We start from the raw sequence: 20,998 nt of genomic DNA on the forward strand, positions 1-20,998 counted from the left end.
ATGGTTGACAAAAAAAAAAAAAATTCTTAATTAATGAAAAATCTTTAAATTACAATTAATTATATTATTTCCAATCTACTCCCGAATTTCTAGAGTTTTGTCTTAGAAGGGTTTGACCTATAATCAAAATATTTGATTTGAGCGTCGCTCTAGACATCAATATTTTTTATCTTAAAAAAACACTTAATTATGTAAGTTTTGATAAAATAAGAGTATAATTATTATCAAAAATCTTTTTTCATATGTGTGAAAATTTAGAAAATGGATTATTAAAGATTCGAACGACTATTGTATTCCATAAAATGATGTCGTTTTAATTTCTTGACAACGATTATGGAAATGGATGAAAAATGTCTCTAGCAAAGTTCATTCATAAAGATAAAGCAAAAGAAGACAAAAGAATATAAATAACTTTATTCGTACTAAAAATATGAAAAGAAATGTTACGTTCAAGTTTTAAGCCAAATCATATAGTAGAATAATTCTTTTTGTACCACCATTCATATATACAAAATAAAGAGCATAATTTTATTGTATCAGATATTTTGTAGACTACTTTATTAGTACAACGATTGTGGCAACACCTGCATATGTTGCGAGTAAGACGATTATTGGGAAGAACGTTAACATCTAGTTCACGGAATATGAATTCTCTCCTAGGCATCATATACATGTCCTCTCTAACTCCAAGTAAACATTCAATATGCAATGTGACGTCGCACTCATTGCAAGTATAAATTCCATTCTTTGGATTTGCTTCTTTTTCACAAACATCACACACATAATTACCACTCGCGTCTTTATCATAAGCAAATATGAGAAAATGTTGATCATGCTTGCACCTCAATTTAGTTGGCAATTTGGCGCAACCAAAACACAAAACAAAAGTACATTCTCCACAATTTAGACGCATATCTCCCAATTTTTGGCAAATCCAACAGTATTGCAAAGTTTCAGGGTTAAATGTAAGATAAACGGGGTGTGGATGATGTGGATTATCCAATGCCTCAGTTATAGAAGCGCAACACACGTCTAACATGTAATCACACTCTCTTTCACAACACAAGTATCCAAAACCATTGCTTCTACGATCACAAGCTTCACATGTGAACCAACCGTCTGGATGATCCACTTGTAGACTAAGGGGATGGGGATGTGTCGCATGTTGTTTCTTACGAGGAAGATGTGCACATTCTTGATGGAGAACAAAATCACATTGCATGCAATTGTAAATAATACCATCACAAATAGGAAGTGTGCATGCTTGACAACATTTGTTCTCGTCAAATGTTCTATCAGTCACCACATTAAGTCTCATATGATGGTTTTGATGACTGAAATGTTGTATGATTCCATCACTTATCTCATTATAAGACTTAACAACTTCTTCATATGCATCTTCTGGTGTTTCCTCAAGTTCTTTTCCATCCCATACATCTTTCCGTGTTGCACATTTAGAATGAACCCCATAATTGCAACCCTTCACGCAAGAATACCTTCCATAATCTATTTCTACCTTTCCACGACACACTCCACACCACCATTTGCCTGGAGTAGGTGAAGAAGTGAAAGAGAGGCGGTGTTTATGACGCGAAATTTTTATGACAGATGGCAAGTAGACACAGTCTATGTGGGTTAGAAAATCACATTGAGTGCATGAATACATCAAAAACCTGTGATCGCTCAACGCACAAACATCACAAATCAATGAGCCTTTTCTAGGAAAGTAGAAGAGGGTATGCTTATGCTTTTTTGGATGGTCTATTGCAAGGAGTGGTGGATTTTGCAAACAAGGTTGACATATAATAAAATCGCATAAAGAGCAGCTGTAAATCGAAGCACTAAAATTTGAACAAAAGCATAGCTTATCATTACCACTCCATTCTGGATAATGAACAAATCGAAGATAATGTTTAGGATGATATGGGTGCTTTAATATCGGCTTGATACACTCTTTGTGAAAACCAATGGCATGTAACGATGAAAATTTGTAAAGACATTCTTTGCAAGAATAAAATGGGGTGTCAATTATGGGATTCGTGCAAATCCCGCATGAGAAGGTTTCGTATGTATCCTCTATTTTGTTGCACCAATCTAATGGACGGAAGTGAGGTGAGGATAATTGTGAAGACTTGTCGTACTCGGCGTCAGAATGAATTGGTGACTCTCCGAAATGTATCAATTGAAACTCCTCTTCATTGTTGGTATATCGCGCGAAAGGGCAAAAGGGAAGGGGAGAAGCATATAGCTGTTTTGACGCGTAATCCATAGTTGAAAAGGAAACAAAAAGGAAATTAAATTTTATAATGGAGAAATGCTTAGAGACTTTTGGTACGCCCTACAGTTAATGTTTATAATATATATAGAGTTTTTTGGTAACAACAAGTACAAACATTTGGTTCTTTGTGATATATTCTAATACTCCTCACGGAGAAATACTTACCCAATATTCTACTTTAAATATGTTTCCCTTGTCATTTCTATCAAGTTTCTAACGTTACTTACCCGAAGAAAAAGGTTACTGTATGTATACTCTATTTGTTGTTCTTTTCCATATTCTCATCAAGCAAGACTTCTATTTTCCATATTGATCAAAGATGCAAAACAGAAGTCTTGCTTGATGAGAAAACGAAGAGTCGAAGACTTTGTCTTGACATGTTAGTTATTCTCTTAACACTTTACCCTTTCGATAATTCATTTTTACTAGCTAGTGACAGTTAATTTTATCTTATCTCCGTTGATCTCCTCTCAATAATTAAGAAGAAGAAAATTTTTGGTATATCAATCAAACTCTAATTAAAATAACAACCTTTAAAAACTTTTCTAGGACATGATATGGGTGTGGCGCTATCAGATTATATAAATGCAAGCCCTGATCTTCTTCGAGATGTTGCTGAAGGTACATTGTCAACCATATTAACACTGATAACATATAGAAGATATTTCCCGTTTCTGCAAATAAAGATATATACGTGGATCTGGACTTTGTGGGCAGTGCTTAAACTATGTATGTTTAATCTAAGTTAACATCTCCAGTATTTTACCAATCTCATGATCAAAACTACTATACTTTAATTTCACTTCAGATTATTTACATCTAGAAATATATGTTTATTCAGAAGTCATAACTTTTGCCCAAAACAAAAATATATATCAAAGAAGTCATAACTATACTTTGTTCATGACAGGTTTCAAAACAATTGTCCGAGAGAGAAAAAAAAATTGTTTACAAGGGTCACAATAATTTTTCATATCGTAAAAATTGTAAGAATATTTATGAATAAATAAGAATATCGTAAAAAGTATATGTTTTAGAAATGTAACAAAGAGTCATTCATATTTTGTAACCATGTTATTAATATTTTGTGTGGTACAATATTAAGTACATTTTTCAATTAAAAAAATATATATCAACGAGATATACCATTAAAACAAGTCAATTTTCAATATTCATTATAGAGAAACATTTTTTTAATGGTTACGGTCACAATGAAAAAGAAATTAAAAATATTACTTAAAAATCCATAAACAAAAAGATGAGATATATTCTTTTTTGATCTACCAATATTCGAGCAAAATCATCAAAACATTCGATTTCAATATACAATTGTGAATGAAAAAAGGGAGGAAAATTAAAAAAAAATTATAGACTACAGATAGAATATAAATAATTAGGTTGCACACATTTTTTTTTTTTTGGCAATCTAACTTTCTATTGAAAAAGTCCACAACAGGCAAAGTTAAAGTACAACTTTAGGCCCGTTACAAGCTCCAATACACTAGAGATAATGATTGAAAAATAAACAAACATGTGTAAGCAACATGTCAACATCCAAGCAGTTCTGTGTTTCATCGCAAGAAGGTCTTCACCGACTTAGGGCTTGTTGGTTTATCTGTCTCTAGCGACAGAAATCAGCGACAGCGATAGAAAGTTGTTTGTTTGTCTGTCGATCATCGACCAGTTGCAGTGACTGTAATTTTCAGTCACTAAAATTTTCAACGATCAGTCGCTAAAACTAGTCGCTGGATGCAGCGACAAGCAAACAAATAACGACCAGAAAAAATAAAAATTGATATATATATAAATATGATCTAAATTAAAGTTAATTAAATAAAAATATAACTACATATAGTTATTAAAATTAAACTAAATCTAACTAAATAAAATAACAAATTAATTTGAATATATTTAAATAAATTTCTAAAAAATCAGTTATAAAAAATTAAATTTAACTATATTAAAATGAATAAATTAAAAATAAAAATTTAAATTAATTATTTGATAATATGTAAATATGTTTTAAATTTATTTTTATGGATATATATAATTTATATTTTGAATAAAAATAAAAATTATCAAAAATTAAATTTTATTAATTTTAAATATATATATATATATAGTAATTAGTCGCGACGACAGGCAAACGAACAACCCAGCGACAATCGCAACAGTCGCTAGCGATAGACAAACGAACAACATACGCTGTCGCTGGTCGCTGTCGCTGGATCCTACGACGGGCAAATGAACAAGGCCTTAGTTCCGGTCACCGTAATCCTTATTCGCCAGCCAGATTTCCAAAATCTTTCCACAGCTTTTACGGATCGAGCCTTCTATTGTACCACTAGCCTCTTGCTAATAGTCACCAGAAGAAATTAGTTGGATTTTTCTTTGTTTACCGGAGTGAAATCTCAGTTGACTGAAAGGAAATATTCTTCGGAGAACTATCAAAACTCGACTGGAACTCCAAATTTTCATACTCCAATTCCTTCAAACTGCATCATCTTGAGACTAATCGACCAACGAGAACCATCACTCATAACTCTTCATCTATGGAAGAGTGAGGAATTACCATCAACTGGACGAAAAATCAAGTGCGTAGTACATAAAAAACCAATAATCTCTCGGATTTTGAACACCTCTTTAGTGAAAAGTGTTGCCATGAAAACAGCAAAAGGCTTCAAAAATCGACAAAGGTCGGAGTTTATACCGACAAGATGTCGGAAACTAAAGTCCGGAAAACACCAGAACCTAAACCAACAAGAAGTTGGAGAACTCCATTTTATTTGAAGAAAACAAAAAACTGAGTTTCTCTCTCTGAAAGATCTGGAGAGAGTTAAGAGAGAGAAAACTTTGTTCGAGCTGTATATAGGTTGAACTCATTTATATAAAGTCTTTTAATGTTACTTAGCTTCTTGACAAGGAAAAATGCTACATGTATACAGATTCTGTTTCTGCACTAATCTTTTTGAAAGTTGGATAAGGAATGCAAAAACCCTGTTCTGCACAAATCTTTTTCGTTGTTATCTACAACGAAGAAAGTTTGAGACTCGCCGATCCTAATAATGGAAAAACATGGTTCATGCTTAAGACAAATTATTTATGGATTAATCTTGAGTTGTCTCTTGTGTTAACTATGACCTAACCTTTCTTTACTGCAAATGAACCATGGCTCTAATTCAGAGAAACAAAACATAAAACAAGCTTAAAACAATGTTCTTTATGAAAATGGAGGAGGAACTCTGCTCATTTTAAACAAAGCACAAAAAGAGTCACTAAATTCGCTTCTGACTTCACATCCAGAGTCAAGTAAGCCCAAAGCCGTACAGTAACATCAGTTAGACAAGATATAGTTGCATTGGATCAGTAGACTCCATTGAAAAATGCTAGGCTCTTAGGAACTCCTGGATCTGTTCCTGAACGTCGGAAGATGATCTTACCTCAACTTGGTAGGTGAAACACTTCTCTATTCGAGAGCCTTGGCTTTCTCTTTACTGATTGTCCCTGCATAAGGCCACGCCAGAGCTGGGAATGTCTATATGTTTGCTCAACTAACCTACATTGTAATGGCGTGCCTATCTTCAAATGTTAAATTAGCTGTCAACTCAACAACTGACAAAATGGATGCGCTTTGTTCATCAGCCAAAGTAAGAACAGAGCTGATTGACATGGGAAATGCTGAATGACACCGATGTGATAGATCATGAGAGCAACATTCCATGTCCATGCAGTGAAACGAAGTTCATGAAAGGCCTCTGGAAGTTATCATGTTATGATCTAATGTAATGTTATGTTATATCAAGCTAACATAGCAAATGGAGTTTCATTAGGATAAATCGATCATGAGAGTAACATCCCATGTCCATGCAGTGACACGAACCTGATGAGAGGCCTCTGGATGTTATCATGTTATGATCTAATGTAATGTTATGTTATTTTCTATAGCAATTGGGGTTTCATCGGGATGAATCGATCAGAATGATGAAAATGAATCCCACAAAGTGATGTGTCAACGCCGTAATAAGATAAATAAATGGCAAACCAAACTCCTACAGAATCAACACAATCATCAAAAACCACACTGCGAATGCATGTAGCAAAGCTAATAGGAACTGAAACATGTTATGTTGATGAGGTCACACTATATGCATCCATCACATGACAAAGAAGCAATGCTAATGCTTAAAAATGTCGAGAATGAAAATGGATGCAATGCGGACTGCCAGCAACATGCATCCTATTCGTGCAGTTGTTGCGAGATAAAGAAGAGAGTACGTCCCCCTTCAAGGCCTACTGATATGTCAGAGCTCCTTGGGCTCCATTTGCATTCGGAGAAGGATAGAAAGAATAGCCGCCACCTTCCTTTCTCTTCCCATATGGATTCTTTGAATATGTATCATTGGGTTAAGAAGAAACAAAGAGAAAAGAAAAAAAAGAACTGGGCATATTGGAATATAAAAACAAGTAGAGAGAGTGAGTATGTAAAGGATATTGGATCCTCATGCCAACTGAACCAGAACTTGGAATGACAGCACCTTGCAAATTATGATGAACATTTGTGGCACTATTGACATCCTGCAAGTCCAGATAGAACAATTTAACAATATGCTAGAAGAATATTGTCTGGCAAGTATACCCACAGATGGTGAAGGTTTCAGAATTAACCTCGAATTCAATAAAGCAAACTGTATGCCTTTCTTGTCTCAGAATCTTCATTTGTTTGAAACCAGGTTGCCTGCAAAATGAAAGTACAACTTACCACATAAATCTTAACAACACACTGATACAAAAGAGCAAAGATCTCAAGGAAAGCAATGGACAGGAGGAGTGTCACTAAAGCAAACAGATACTCACGCGCTCAAGAGGCTTCTCAATTCTTCTTCGTTTATATTCTCCCCAAGATTACCAATAAATAGGGTATTGCAAGGTGGATTATCCTTAATATTCTGCAATTGAAAAAATAGAAAACAGCATGAGACATATATCAGTTAGATATACATCAAACTGGGAACAAATTTTATCAAACAATCAGAAACTTCAGTACACAATGCATTAAATTAGGTCACAACTATTGTTCCACAACACAATTGCCAGAGGTATAGCATGTGAGCTAATCAGAATGAACTTCGAGTTTGTAAATATTAGGCAAGGATAGGCAAGTACAACATGGATTCCGGGTAGATTATAGCAAAAACTATAAATAAAATGATGAAAAAATAGCAGCTTTACCTGGACAGGCACATATGAACTAGGAGCTGCTATAGGTGCGGGCGCAGGCATTGGTACAGGGGGAGCATGATAACCTGCATAAGGATCATATGGTGGAGGTGCAGGTGCCATATACCTGAACCAAATTTTATCTTGTTGTCAACTAAGCAATTTAACAGAAAAAAGTGTCCCAAATACACATCGTTCAGTTTCTACACGGCATCTGAAATACGAAAGAGAAGAAAAGGCCTCACCCATGAGGAGGTCCCCACACTGGAGGAGGTGGAGGGTGGAAAGGAGATGGACTATACACAGAATGTGTGCAATCACCTCCAGTTCGTAGGCGCTTACTTTGATCATAAGCATTTGACTCCCCAACAATTCCTACACAATAACAAATCGAGTTCAAAGGTGAGAATATTACCAATGGAAGTAAGAAACAAGATAAAAGGGGAGAACGTAATGAGATCCTCATATAAATGCACAAAAACTGAATCAAACATTGTTTCAGTAACATGACCGATGCTAAGATAGAGCTAACCTCTTTTAACAAAGAGATTCTTCTTGGCCATCTCTGTATGTATCACAGACTTCGAGTCAGCATCAAACACCATATGCTACATGGCAAAAAAAAAAAAACAATATAAGTCACAAAGTGAAAAGGCAAAAAAGGAGTTGAGTCAATCAATGATAAGAAGCAGAGAGACCTGAAGGGTATCTTTGGCTGCCATTGCAAACTGAGCAGTGGAGAAAAGAGCAAAACCCATAGGCTTTTCTCCCTTGAAATTCACCTGAGAAGCCTCGTAACCAGGCAACCACCTTAAGAGATTCAGAAGCTCTCTCTCTTTTACATCATCAGGAAGCCCTGCTATGAAGATTGTTCGAAGCTGAAACAACAGATTCAAAATCAGAAAACTCCAACTACATAACTGCTAAGAACTTTCTCGACAGCACATCACAAGAATCACCGATATGTAGAGAGAGAAAGAGAGAGGGAGAGGGAGAGAGGGAGAGAGTTGTAACCTCGTCATAAGGAGGACGATTATGGTTGTCAACTAAAACAGGAGGAGGAGGATGATGGTGATGGACGGGCGGGGGATGTGGTGGAGCAGCTGAGGAGACTGCGGCGGGCGGAGGCGGTGCCCCTGCCGGTGGCCATTGCTGGTGGTAAGGGTGGATTCCGGTGCCGGCCATGAGATCGAAACCCTAATTAACGAGATATAGAGAGAGAGAGATTCTAAATATTTTTCTGCGGAGAGAAGAATCGACGACGGCGCATAGTTGGCAAACTTATTTTAAGTCACATGCTCCGCACGTGCAACTTTTTTTTTTTTTTTTTTTTTTTTTTCTGTATTTTTAGTTGGCAAAAATATATTTTTGGGACTCACTCACACGGCAAACCATATCAAGGACCTTTACACTCGATTAGGCTTGCGAGTTTCGATTCTTCGGGTCAGTTCAGTTAAGTTTCCCGTTTTATTTGGGTTTTCTAAAATTTGTCGAATTTAACTGAAAAATGTTTGGTTAGTTTAGTTAACTATTTTACCATCAATATAAAGTAAATTCGGGTAAAGCGGTACGATTCGGTTACAAGGTCCGATGATTTGGATAAAATTAATTACAAAAAAAATGAGATTCTTTTTTGAATACAACACAAACAACGCTTTGGCCATAAAATGCATATACATATACAGTAGAACCTCTATAAATTAATATTTAATAAATTAATAATCTCTACAAATTAATAAATTTTTCCGGTCCTAAATTGGGACTAATGTAATTTTGGACATTATTCGATAAAATAATAAATTAATTATTTTTTTAAAAGTCCTATGTAAAAATATGGTCCCATCAATATCATAAATTAATAATCAAATAAACTAGTATATATATATATAAGAATATTTAGTGAAATATGAATATATTGTTGTTTGTTTGTTCTTGAATTTGCATTCTTGTTGGAGAGCATCTCTAATCTTTCTGACTGCATCAAAAACTTCTGGTGTTGTCTTCTCAAATCGCATCCAAAAATTGTAGAGAGTTCTTGACGCGATAATTGCTTCCTGATGTGTAACTGGTTTTAAAGGTATCGTCATATCTTCTTTAACTTCATCATCACCTTGAAAAGTAGTAGCATCAATTTCTTCTAAACTCTAAATTTCTGATAAATCCTCTTTATAAATTAATATTTTCTTAACTTATCGATAAAGTAATAATTATTAATTTATTGATAAATTAAAATCTCTATAAATTAATAAAATTTTGTGATCCCGACTTTATTAATTTATAGAGGTTCTATTGTATAACAACGGTAGTCCGTAGAGAACGATACGAGTGTTATGGAGAGAAATGATGGTGATTGGAAGAGCTAGAGAGAATAAAAAGTCAAAACCGTCGACAACGATTTAGATGCGAAAATATATGTCAATTAGAAAGAAACTTAAAATATCACCACCGATAGGTTTTTTAAAAAAGAAAACCTTTCAAGCGCCCATTAAAATATGAACAGCATAATCCAAAATCCAATTAATATAGCATATCGTAACCTGATTTTTGTTTTTTTTATATAGTTACTTGCTACATTATTAATGCTTATCAACTGCATTTAAACTTTTTTTAATTCTGCTTTTAACAACTCCTTCTCCGGAAGAGGTGAACAAAAAAAACCTAATGTATGATCATGCTGCCGTTAGCAATGTGTCAAGACCAAAACCAAAACAAATTAGCAATGTGAAGTGTGCGAACCTAATATTAATAATAAATTAGCTATTTTAAGTCATATTGTTGTATTAACTAATTAAACCAAATCCCCTAGGGGCCAAATTATATAAAATACACAAGACCAAGACGAAAAACAAAGAAAAAACATGGTTAACGTGTGACAACACAGAGCCACACAAGTGCTTCCAAAAACGCCGCGAGTGTCTCCCACACTCATTCTTTGAGCGCGTTAGATACCTATATCCTCGATATTGTTGTCTCTCCTCTTTTTCTTCACAATCTCTTCTCTTCTTCTAACGAAGCTTCTTCTTCCTTCTCCTCCTCTTGATTCTTCATTTGATCTTTTCCAACGACGACGACGATTCAAACTACAAACCCTAGACGAAGACAAACTCATCAAATATAATAAACATCCGATTCCTCTCTGCTGAAAATCAAAAAAAAAAAAAAAAAACAATGAAACCGATTCAATCGCCTCTTCCTGGAGTGAAGAACCGTTTACGCAAACGTCCTGACTTAAGCTTACCACTCCCACAACGTGACGTCGCTCTCGCCGTACCTCTCCCTCTCCCACCTCCCTCTTCCTCTTCCTCCGCTCCGGCGTCTTCATCCGCCATCTCAACAAACATCTCCGCCGCCAGAAGCTTATCCGAGCTAGAACGCGTAAACAGAATCGGAAGCGGAGCCGGAGGAACGGTTTACAAAGTAATCCACCGTCCTTCATCGCTCCCTTTCGCTCTCAAAGTGATATACGGGAACCACGAAGACACCGTGAGACGCCAGATCTGTAGAGAGATCGAGATCTTGCGGAGTGTGGATCACCCAAACGTTGTGAAATGTCACAACATGTTTGATCACAACGGCGAGATCCAGGTTTTGCTTGAGTTCATGGATCAAGGATCTCTCGAAGGAGCGCATGTGTGGCAAGAACATGGGTTAGCTGATCTCTCTCATCAGGTTCTTAGTGGATTAGCTTACCTTCACCGCCGTCACATCGTTCACCGTGATATCAAACCTTCGAATCTTCTTATAAACTCGGCCAAGAATGTGAAAATTGCTGATTTTGGAGTGAGCCGGATCTTGGCTCAAACCATGGATCCTTGTAACTCCTCTGTTGGAACTATTGCTTATATGAGTCCTGAGAGGATCAACACTGATTTGAACCATGGCCGTTACGATGGTTACGCTGGAGATGTGTGGAGTTTAGGTGTTAGCATCTTGGAGTTTTACTTGGGGAGGTTTCCTTTTGCTGTGAGTAGGCAAGGTGATTGGGCGAGTCTAATGTGTGCTATTTGTATGTCTCAGCCACCTGAAGCTCCGGCCACTGCGTCTCAGGAGTTTCGTAACTTTGTTTCTTGTTGCTTACAGAGTGATCCTCCTAAGAGATGGTCTGCTCAACAGCTTTTGCAGCATCCCTTCATTCTTAAATCAACCGGTGGTCCTAATCTCCGTCAAATGTTGCCGCCGCCTCGTCCTCAATAACTTTTCTTTGTTTTCAAAATTTTTCACATATTTTTCCTGACAATTTTTTGCATGCCCCTCAAAGGAAGTTAATGCAAAGAGTAGAACAATGTGGTATGTGTGAATTGGGGTATGGTTCGTCAGGGGGAATGAAACTCAAGTTTGTGTTCAGGGTTTTATTGAGTCTCTTTATTATGCTGTTCAACCTTGATTTTTGTCTTTTGGGTAATGGAAGAATACTTGTGGATTTGCCTGTGGTTGTTGTTCATATCAGGAAGTAAATTGGACTATGGAGGATCTTCCATTTGTTAATTCTCTCATTAACAAAGCTTCTTTTATTGCCCTTTATTTATGCTTCTTCTAGTTTCTGTCTTGTGAATCATAATAAAGACTACTGCTTTCTTTTTTGCTTTGCCATTTATACTCTTAATAATTGCGGTAATAGTTGAAAAGCTTTTTTAGTAGTACCTTTTTGATTGATCATATATGATGATCTTTTTTACCAGTTTCCACTTTTGGTGTGATCTTACTCTCTTCAACGGGTATGCAAATGCGATTATTCGTTTCATGAACTAATTGTAGTATCTTTGTAACGTTTAACTTATATCAGTACAGATATGGGATCAGAAGATAAACCTCTGTAGCAAGCGCGACGAGGAACCTGTTAGGTAATCAATTGGTCTCGACTTCCAACTACGTCAGTCCTCTCCGCTGGGCTGCTTCCTTCTCTGCAGGTTATTTGCTGGTTAGTTCACCTGAGTTCTTTATGCATTCAAGCTTGCATAGGAGGCTAAGTTAAATGCGGCTCATAACATAAGTCTTCCCAGCGTAGTCCCTTCTCATTGTCGCTTTTGCGGGTATGTCTGCTCCTTAAATCTCTAGATTAATAGTTCTTCTTAAGACGTAAGAGAATAGAGAATTGATGATTATAGGAAATGAATTGCGTGTTGCGGGGTAGTTTAGCCTTAGGTTTCCTGAATCTGTTGACTTTACAAGAGTGGTGTCTCGTAACCAAATCAAATATCAAACGCTTACTTCTTAGAGACTTTTAATGTTCGATTTTACACGTACATTTGCAAACTCTCTTGTGTCTATTTAGAGCACTCAGTTTCCAATTTACCTCGAAGATCCTTCCTGAGAATCTTTCCTGAAACTGCTTTTGGAATAGTTTCTATGAAAAACACCATCTTGATTCGCTTGTAGTGAACCACCTATATAAACCATCACAAGCATAGATCTAAGACATTGACAGTTTCCATCTGTGTGTTTCGCATTTAAAGACGAAAGTGAATTATTATTACCTGTTTGTTTACATAACTCTTGACATCATCTTCAGTTAACTGAGACCCTTCCGATCTAACTACAAACGCTACTGGAACCTCATCAGCTACTTCGTCCTTCATCCTGCAAATTCAAATATCATTAGAAACAACAATCGCTATAGTTTCGAATTACAAGATTCAGTATTTTTTTTTTTTTTTTTAACTCACCCAACAACTGCTGCATCGTCAATATCAGGATGAGAAATAAGCAATGCTTCAAGCTCAGCCGGAGCCACTTGATAGCCTTTAAATTTGATCAGTTCCTTCAACCGATCAACAATAAAGATCTCATCATCATCATCCACAAACCCAATATCTCCTGTGTGTAACCACCCATCTTTATCAATGGTTCCTGATGTAGCTTCCGGATCATTCAAATAACCTGGTATCGCACCAATATTTTTCTCCCTATCAAAGTATGTTCTCTTAAAACAAAAAAGGACACAACATGAGCATTTGACCGTTTTTTACCTTTCATGAGCTGATCACCTCGGACACAGATCTCACCAGATTTGTTCCGCGGTAAGGATATTCCGGTTATGGTATCGACCACTTTCAACTCGGCGTTTCTGATCACAGTCCCGCACGCACCGGACTTGGTTTTGAAAGGGTTCTTTGCAAACGCTAATGAACTAGACACCGTTCCTGACTCGGTCATTCCGTAACCCTGATATAATGTGTGTAATTTTAAGTCATTCCCAAAATCTAAAAACTACAACATTTGATATTTTCATTATATAATAATAAGATCCCCACTGACGAAGACATGAACGGAGAAACGGCAGTCTTGAAAATGTAATTAAATTAATGTATGACAATGAGGTTCATGAGCATGTGCGATGTTGGCCGTGGTTATTGGATTAAGTCTGGCCGTGGTTATTGGATTAAGTTAAATTATAAAGTATTTGGCAAGAATTGTTAACGTTTTCTTGTCAATTCAATAGTATGTCAAACTACTTAGAGAAATAAACTATAAGATCTATTTGGATGGGTGATTCGTGTAAAGAGGCGAGCAATGAATGTTTCCCCAATAATGGAACTAAATTATATGGACGTTCTTAAATAATTAGCATGTGTGAATTCTTTATTAAAAAGCATTTTATCAATAATTGAATAGTGGAGTATCTTTTAACCAAGAAAGAAGAAAAAGAAAAAAAAGCATTTATCAAAAAGAAATTAAAAACTCATGATATAAGACTAAAGCAGCATAGCCAAGCCTAACCTTAAAGTTAAAGTGGAAAAGGTGTCCTCTAGGCTCTAGGCATTGGGACCGAAGTGAGTTTTTCCACAGACACAACACTATCGTGTGTGTGACCTAAACTCCATTATTGTATTCTGTGATATGGTTTTAAACATTGTTAATGAGATTTCTTTTTTCTTTTCCTTTGGTATAGTCTCATATTGGCACTAATTTCTACTATCATATGTTTTGAATTGACATTCATACTATTCACATGAAAATTTCTACAATTATTAAGTACTTTAGTGAAATCGAACCAACCTTACAGGAAAAAAGCACGTAACTAGAATCCCTTTTTGATTGCTTGAGTTTAGTTGCTTTAGTTAAAAGCATGTTAGATAAATCAAGGCACCTACCTACATTTCAATTATTTTGCTATACCAGTAGCCCCGCATGCAAATTGGACGAAGCACAAACTTAACCATATAGTAGTACTTAGTTTAAACAAATTATGACTCTACTAACTAAACCAAATAAGGTTCTTAATAGTATCAAAGTCTATCAGAAATGGCGAAAAACCAATAATGAATCAACCTTTCTATTTGGTCGTCTCAACGTGGAAGCTATACCTATTGGTTCTTTTAGCTTTTAAGAAAACAAAATATATAATATTGGTGGAATGATTTGGAATACTCTTTCGGCAAAATATAAGTATTAATCGTTTACCTACCACAAGCCACTAAACTCTTAAAAACTAAGTGATCGACTTGTTTACTCAAGATAAGGACAACGATTTGTAATTAATCAATGTCTTGCATAAAATCATGTCTTCATTTCAAAAAGCCAAAATATTGCTGTTTAAATAAGTCAAAATATTGGTACTTTAACATCGCAAATACAAATAAAATATTCGTAAATGTGGTGTCACGTAAGATGCAGACAACGACATAAATAGTTTTAAAGCTTAGATTTGGTGAACCACTAAATTCATTTTTCTTTCATAATTATTTTGGACCACGATATTGTTATTGTATCCCTTACTCAAGTTACTAAACAATTGCGCACAGCGATGAACCTTCACCTACTACTGCTAGTATTTGTACTAACTATCCTCGTATCTCTTACTACATAGATACGAAGATGACAAAACAGTTGACTCTCAAGTACGAGATGAAACATATGTTAGATCCAAATTATACTCACCCAAACATTTTCATCTCAATTCTAGTTATTTTTATTGGATTCTGTACGATTTGACTAGAGTCTATGTGTCCGATTGCATTAAGACTTCTGAAGAAACTAACAAAAGTAATTACGAAATCACAGAGGAAATTAAGGGAATTAGAAACTGACCTGACCAAAAATGGCATTAGGAAACTTAAGGCGCACGGCGTCTTCAAGCTCCTTCTTTAGTGTAGCTGCACCTGATTTCATCATCCGCACCGAGCTCAAGTCATATCTCTCAGTCTCCGGGGACTTAACGAAGGCTAGAACCACCGGGGGAGCCACAGGAACCACCGTGACTTTGTACCTCTGAATTAGCTCCATCACCAGATTCAACTCGAACCTCGGCACAATCAGTAACGCCGCACCGGCCCTCATTGCCGAAAGCATCAACGCGTCGAGAGCGTAAATGTGAAACATTGGGAGAAAACAGAGGATAACGTCATTGGCCGTGTAGTTGAGGTTAGGGTTTTCTCCGTCCACTTTCTGAGCAATGCTCGTAACTAAACCCTTGTGAGTAATCATCACTCCCTTTGGAAGTCCCGTTGTCCCGGAGGAATACGGCATCGCCACCGTGTCTTCCGGCGAGATCTCAGGTTTAGGAAGCTCTGTTTCGTCAGCTTGAGTCAGTTCCGTAAAACTCACGTAACCGTCGCCAGTCGATGAAACCACGTCGTCGTCAACGCAAACGATCACGACGCCGTCGTTTTTGAGGTCAGTTAGTTTATCGACGTAGCATTTCTTCGTGATGATCATCTTCGCGGCAGAGGCTTTCGCCTGTTTTACGATCTCCGGCTGCGTATAGAACGGATTCGCGGTGGTGGAGACGGCTCCGAGGTACGCCACGGCAAGAAAAGACAGAGCAAACTCTAGAGAGTTCGGGAGAAGTAGCATGACGACGTCACCGTGGCGGATCCCGAGCCGATGCATCCCTGCGGCGATCCTCCTTGAATTGGTTTGTACATCGGCGTAGGTCAAGATACGTCCCGTAGCACCGTCGATGAGACAAGTGGAGGTTGAGTCACCGTCTCCGTCGCCGGAGAATTTCTGGAAGACGTAATCGGTGAGAGGGAGGTGGTTAGGGATGAAGATATCAGGAAGCTTAGATCGGAAAATGAAACCATGAGGAGAAGGTTCTTCTTCTTCTTCTTCTTCTTCTTCTTCTTCTTGATCTGTCTTGTTTGTGAGAAAATGCGTTTGTTGCTGGAGCACCATTTGTGTGGAGACTCTAATTCTTCTTCTTTTTTTACTTTGTTTGTGAGAAACTTTCTTTACTAAATGTAACGTATATGCTTATCTTTTTTATTTCCCTTTGAATGGGTTTTTATAATGGTACGTTTTTGGTTTCTTTTGTTTAATCCATTGATAGTGATTTTTTTCCATGATATACGATTTTCTTAATGATTTTGTCTTTAAATGAACTATTGCTACGTAGTTGGTGAGAGTGGGCCAGTTTTTTTTTTTTTTTTTAATTTAACCTTTTTTCATTACAAACAAGTTTACAATTGCCATTATCTAAAATATAAGCATTTTATGTAATAAGAATCGCAAATTTATTTTTAACATTGATTTATTTTAAAGATATATGTAAATTAATCTGATATATCACAATTAAATAGAATTTTCATATTTGAAATGGTTACTATAATTTTGAAAAGAATAATGACAAATTTGAGTTAATTAAAAGTAATGTTTTCTTTCATTATGTTGGGGATAAAATCCATGTATAAAACTCTGCATATAGTATATCATAATTAGACATGTAATATTCATACACTACCTCTGCATAATTAGTAATAATATTTAGTTTTTTTTGGTCAACATATATTCATATGATAAATCAGGATACTCTGCGCATAGACGGTATGTGAGACGCGACATACACGTGACACGTCCATCTTCTTATCATCTTATGGCATATTACGGAAATGTAAACACGCACAACTTATAATGTGCTAAGCAATAGTTCTATATAATATGTAAGTCCTATTATATAGAACTTACATACTTTGTGTAATCAATATATAACATAAATAAAGTAATTTCTTATATATCTTACTAAAAACATTATTTGTCTCCGAAATATTATATATATTTTTCGTATTTTCTACATTTTTTAAATGTTTTTTGACGTTTGACTTTAAAAAATTCTAAAAACAAATTAACAATGAGCAATACCCAAACTCCAATATGAACACTTCATGTAATAAATGTTATAAACCTGACAATAAGTTCTGTACGAAAATTTTATAGTTATAGAGTTGATTGTACGACTTCGTCTTTGACGCATAATCTTTTCTTGGTCAATAATATAAGCATTTTTGTGTGTGTTTGTTTGGTACGTAAGGGATATATAGTATTTTTTTGGTAGGAATTATTGTATCGCTGTTACGGGCAATTTTAAAATACATCAAAAGAAATACAACTATACAATTTACAACAACGGTCAAAAACATAATTATGGAAATTAATTATATATGAAAAAGTGAGGAATGCATACAATATATCTAAGTATAGAGTTTGATATAGCAATGTACATCTTATATAAGAAAAATGCCTTCAACCTTTTAAGCCATCCTTTTGATATCACTCGAGACAAGATAAATTTTACATATTGACTATATATGAAGAGTTGTAGTAACTATTCATAAGCGTGTGAAGCGAATACCGCGTGCTCGAAAACCAAAGAAAACAAGAACTTCAAGCACAAAGTCATAAGTCATTGTAACCAAGTGGTTTAGTTTTGATGGACCCCGGATATGGAAATTGGATGTATAGATTTGACTGAAATAATTTTTGCATTAGACCGGCCGGTTGTAATTAGCTCAAATTACTGTTTGATAATACAAACAGACTAGAATAACCAAAATCTTGTGAGTTGTGATAACACAATTTAGAAGAGGCATGATGGTGCGAGAAGATGCACTTGATGCAATTAAAGTTCAAGGATATGATAGGGATGAAATGGAGGCATCAAAATCTATTGTTGTCAATTTATGGGTTGATAGATGATTTTCTAACAGTTGGGCTTTTATTTCCTTGTAGACAATTCTCAAGATCTAAGATTACAAACATATTTCATGGTGTTGTATTTGCTTTCTAGCTAGTGTTATTATTTTTTAGAGTATAACATAGAGTGATACAGAAAATCTTATTGTATTTTAGATTTATTTTATTTTAGAATAAAAAATAGAAAAATGCATAGGAGGTAATCTAAGTTCTCAATAACTCATACTTCAATAATACTTTGGAACTTTTATATAGACTAGAATAGTACTCGCGTTACGCCGTGAGATTATCTTTTTATTTTACTTTAGTTATATTTTTTTTTGTATTTTGTTTTTTTTTTCCAATTTCATAATATAATATATGTTGTTAGAAATCAAATTTCATAAGTTCTTGATAATTTTAATAGTAATTTTGTTTTTTTTTGTTATTATAATTTATATCATCTTAGGATACTTGAGTTTTTGATTTCATAAATTTATTTTTGGAATATATTTATAATTTTATTACCTTAAGAAATAAGTTTAGAGATTTCAAACCCTTAGTTCTTGATTTGTTTCTTATTTACAAACCCTCTTGAACAAATAGAATTCATGATGCTTTGGTACATAATTTAGGCTATTTTTTGCTTTAAAACTAATGTGATTCTATCATACAAAACATTTGTAAAATATGATATTAATGATGATGGAAATATAAAAGAGATTATAATGATGGAGATCATTTCTTTTTTACAATCGAACACAATGTTTTGTATTTATTTTAGATAATTTTAGTATATTTCAATATTGATGTGCAGTCCAATTAATATTACTTTTGATATCAATGATCTTCAGTCACACTTAATCAGATAAATCAAATTGAATAAATCCCTAGCTCCACCAAATCCCGAATAAGATAGTATAAACGACAACGAAGAAGAAGAAATCGAGCGTTGTTTCTCTTTTTAGTTTTGTCCATGTAAGAGTAAAAAAAACTGATGTGTATTATTATTTTAATTTAATTGGGTATTTATTTTAATTGATGTGTTAGTTTCTGCTTCAATACAAAAGCTGAGGTGTCATGCTCTGGTGAAAAACATACAACTTTTATTGTATTGATTGATTAAAGCAATAATTTCATCAGTATCCTCATCCATTGTTAAAACTTAAAAACATAGACTTTTCAATAATAGGTTTTGTTCAGTGTTGTGGTCCAATACTGTGATATGGAAATTGTATTTCTTTTAGGTTTTGTGAACATAAGACGATAATTATAGAACTGTGATTCTAACGTCTATAAGAAATTATGGTATGTCTAATTAACTAACTAATGGTGCTGGTTAGTGGTTTAAAAGTTCACCTCATATGTTGAAAAGATCGAAGTTTACATCTTTCTATTTTTTACGTAACTATTCACATATTCCAACTATATATATATATATATATATTATTTTTAAATGAAAGATTTGAGAAAAATTTAGAACATAATATAAAACATTTGTTTTTGAACTTCAAAAGTTTACATATGATTTGGACGCATATATTTGACTATTTTATAACAGAACATCACACACCTCTCTCTCTAACTAAGTTTGATTCCCTATTATAAATATGTTATCAAATTATTACTAATAATTTACAATTATGTAAAAATACTCATAATTAGTGTAAAAATGTGTATTTATGTGTGCTTACTTAGAGGGTGGTTTTGGTTTGAGATTTATGAAGATTTTTGAAGAGTTCAACAAATTCATTAAAAGTGAATAAATGAAAGATTGTTAAAGATTGCTAGAGAGTTTTGTTGATTAGTTTTCTAAAATCTTGTAAAGTCCTCCAAACAATCCGTGTATTTTTATGATATTTTCCATGACTTTATTTTGTAAAGAAAGTGTCTAAAATCATGAACCAATAACAGAATAATTGAACTCATTAACAATCCTAGATTCTTTTGTTTTAATTGAATAACACAAAACTTTTAATGACTTTATAAAAGTGTGAATCTAATAACCCAGATTTGTTAAGATTTTAAATGACTTTTTACAAATCACAATCTAATAACATTAAACTTTAACAGAGTTTAACAAAATCTTGATCTAATAACAACAAATTCTACATAACATTTAAAATCTTTAAAACTCTATTCAAATCTCAAACCAATAACCCCCACTTAAGCATCACGTTGGGTCCAAAAAACCACTGAAAAAATAATTTTATTTACTGAGAAAATTGGTTTTTTGTTTAAATTAGAAAAGCTGAGGTGTTAAAAATATATGATAAAGTGTATTAATAAAATGTTTTAATTGGAAGGAAAAGAAACTGATGTGTCAACTCTAGAATTCACCAAAATACTGATGTGTCATATGCTCTGGTGAAAAACCTTCAAGTTTTATTGTATTGATTTGGGATGGGTAATCCTAAAAAAATGTTAAGATATATATATTTTAATATGTTTCCTACTCAAATAAAATATGCTATAATAAACCTATGTATGGGCCATACCCTCAAAAACTGTTAATGTACAGTACTAGTAAAATTTTTGTGTCATAAAATAACTAAATGGAATTATCAATAGATAGATAAATTCGGAATTTGGTGACATTATTCACGTAAAGACTTG

The 20,998-nt window shown here is 34.5% G+C and overlaps 3 protein-coding genes and 1 pseudogene across 5 annotated transcripts; 1 reads left to right on the forward strand and 3 right to left on the reverse strand.

The window, feature by feature from the left end:
• Window positions 1-392: 392 nt before the first annotated feature.
• Window positions 393-2,423, reverse strand: LOC104786257 (uncharacterized). The gene has a single exon (XM_019241425.2). The coding sequence runs from the start codon at window positions 2,267-2,269 to the stop codon at window positions 467-469; it is 1,803 nt and encodes a 600-aa protein (XP_019096970.1). The 5' UTR covers window positions 2,270-2,423; the 3' UTR covers window positions 393-466.
• Window positions 2,424-6,280: 3,857 nt separating this feature from the next.
• LOC104786269 (uncharacterized) lies at window positions 6,281-8,936 on the reverse strand. Of its 2 annotated transcripts, none has more exons than XM_010511630.3 (9): window positions 8,510-8,936; window positions 8,194-8,373; window positions 8,028-8,103; window positions 7,741-7,870; window positions 7,508-7,622; window positions 7,133-7,224; window positions 6,944-7,013; window positions 6,771-6,853; window positions 6,281-6,671 (listed from the first exon to the last, which is right to left on the reverse strand). In XM_010511630.3, exons 1-9 carry the CDS (start codon window positions 8,678-8,680, stop codon window positions 6,569-6,571), a joined length of 1,020 nt encoding a protein of 339 aa, XP_010509932.1. In that variant the 5' UTR covers window positions 8,681-8,936; the 3' UTR covers window positions 6,281-6,568. The 2 variants fall into 2 exon arrangements, with proteins under 2 accessions (XP_010509932.1, XP_087311966.1); XM_087455840.1 differs by having other exon boundaries at window positions 6,281-6,667; window positions 6,767-6,853; window positions 8,510-8,859.
• A 1,727-nt stretch (window positions 8,937-10,663) lies between these two features.
• LOC104786276 (mitogen-activated protein kinase kinase 5 pseudogene) lies at window positions 10,664-12,016 on the forward strand (annotated as a pseudogene). The gene has a single exon (XR_015560388.1). The product of XR_015560388.1 is annotated as a mitogen-activated protein kinase kinase 5 pseudogene (transcript).
• A 673-nt stretch (window positions 12,017-12,689) lies between these two features.
• Window positions 12,690-16,782, reverse strand: LOC104786287 (4-coumarate--CoA ligase 4). Its single transcript, XM_010511651.3, has 5 exons — window positions 15,524-16,782; window positions 13,462-13,657; window positions 13,159-13,372; window positions 12,970-13,072; window positions 12,690-12,879 (listed from the first exon to the last, which is right to left on the reverse strand). Exons 1-5 carry the CDS (start codon window positions 16,607-16,609, stop codon window positions 12,760-12,762), a joined length of 1,719 nt encoding a protein of 572 aa, XP_010509953.1. The 5' UTR covers window positions 16,610-16,782; the 3' UTR covers window positions 12,690-12,759.
• Between the last annotated feature and the right edge of the window lie 4,216 nt (window positions 16,783-20,998).

This window comes from Camelina sativa, chromosome 1 (assembly GCF_030686135.1).
Source record: "Camelina sativa cultivar CO46 ecotype springtype chromosome 1, ASM3068613v1".
Classification (NCBI taxonomy): domain Eukaryota; kingdom Viridiplantae; phylum Streptophyta; class Magnoliopsida; order Brassicales; family Brassicaceae; genus Camelina; species Camelina sativa.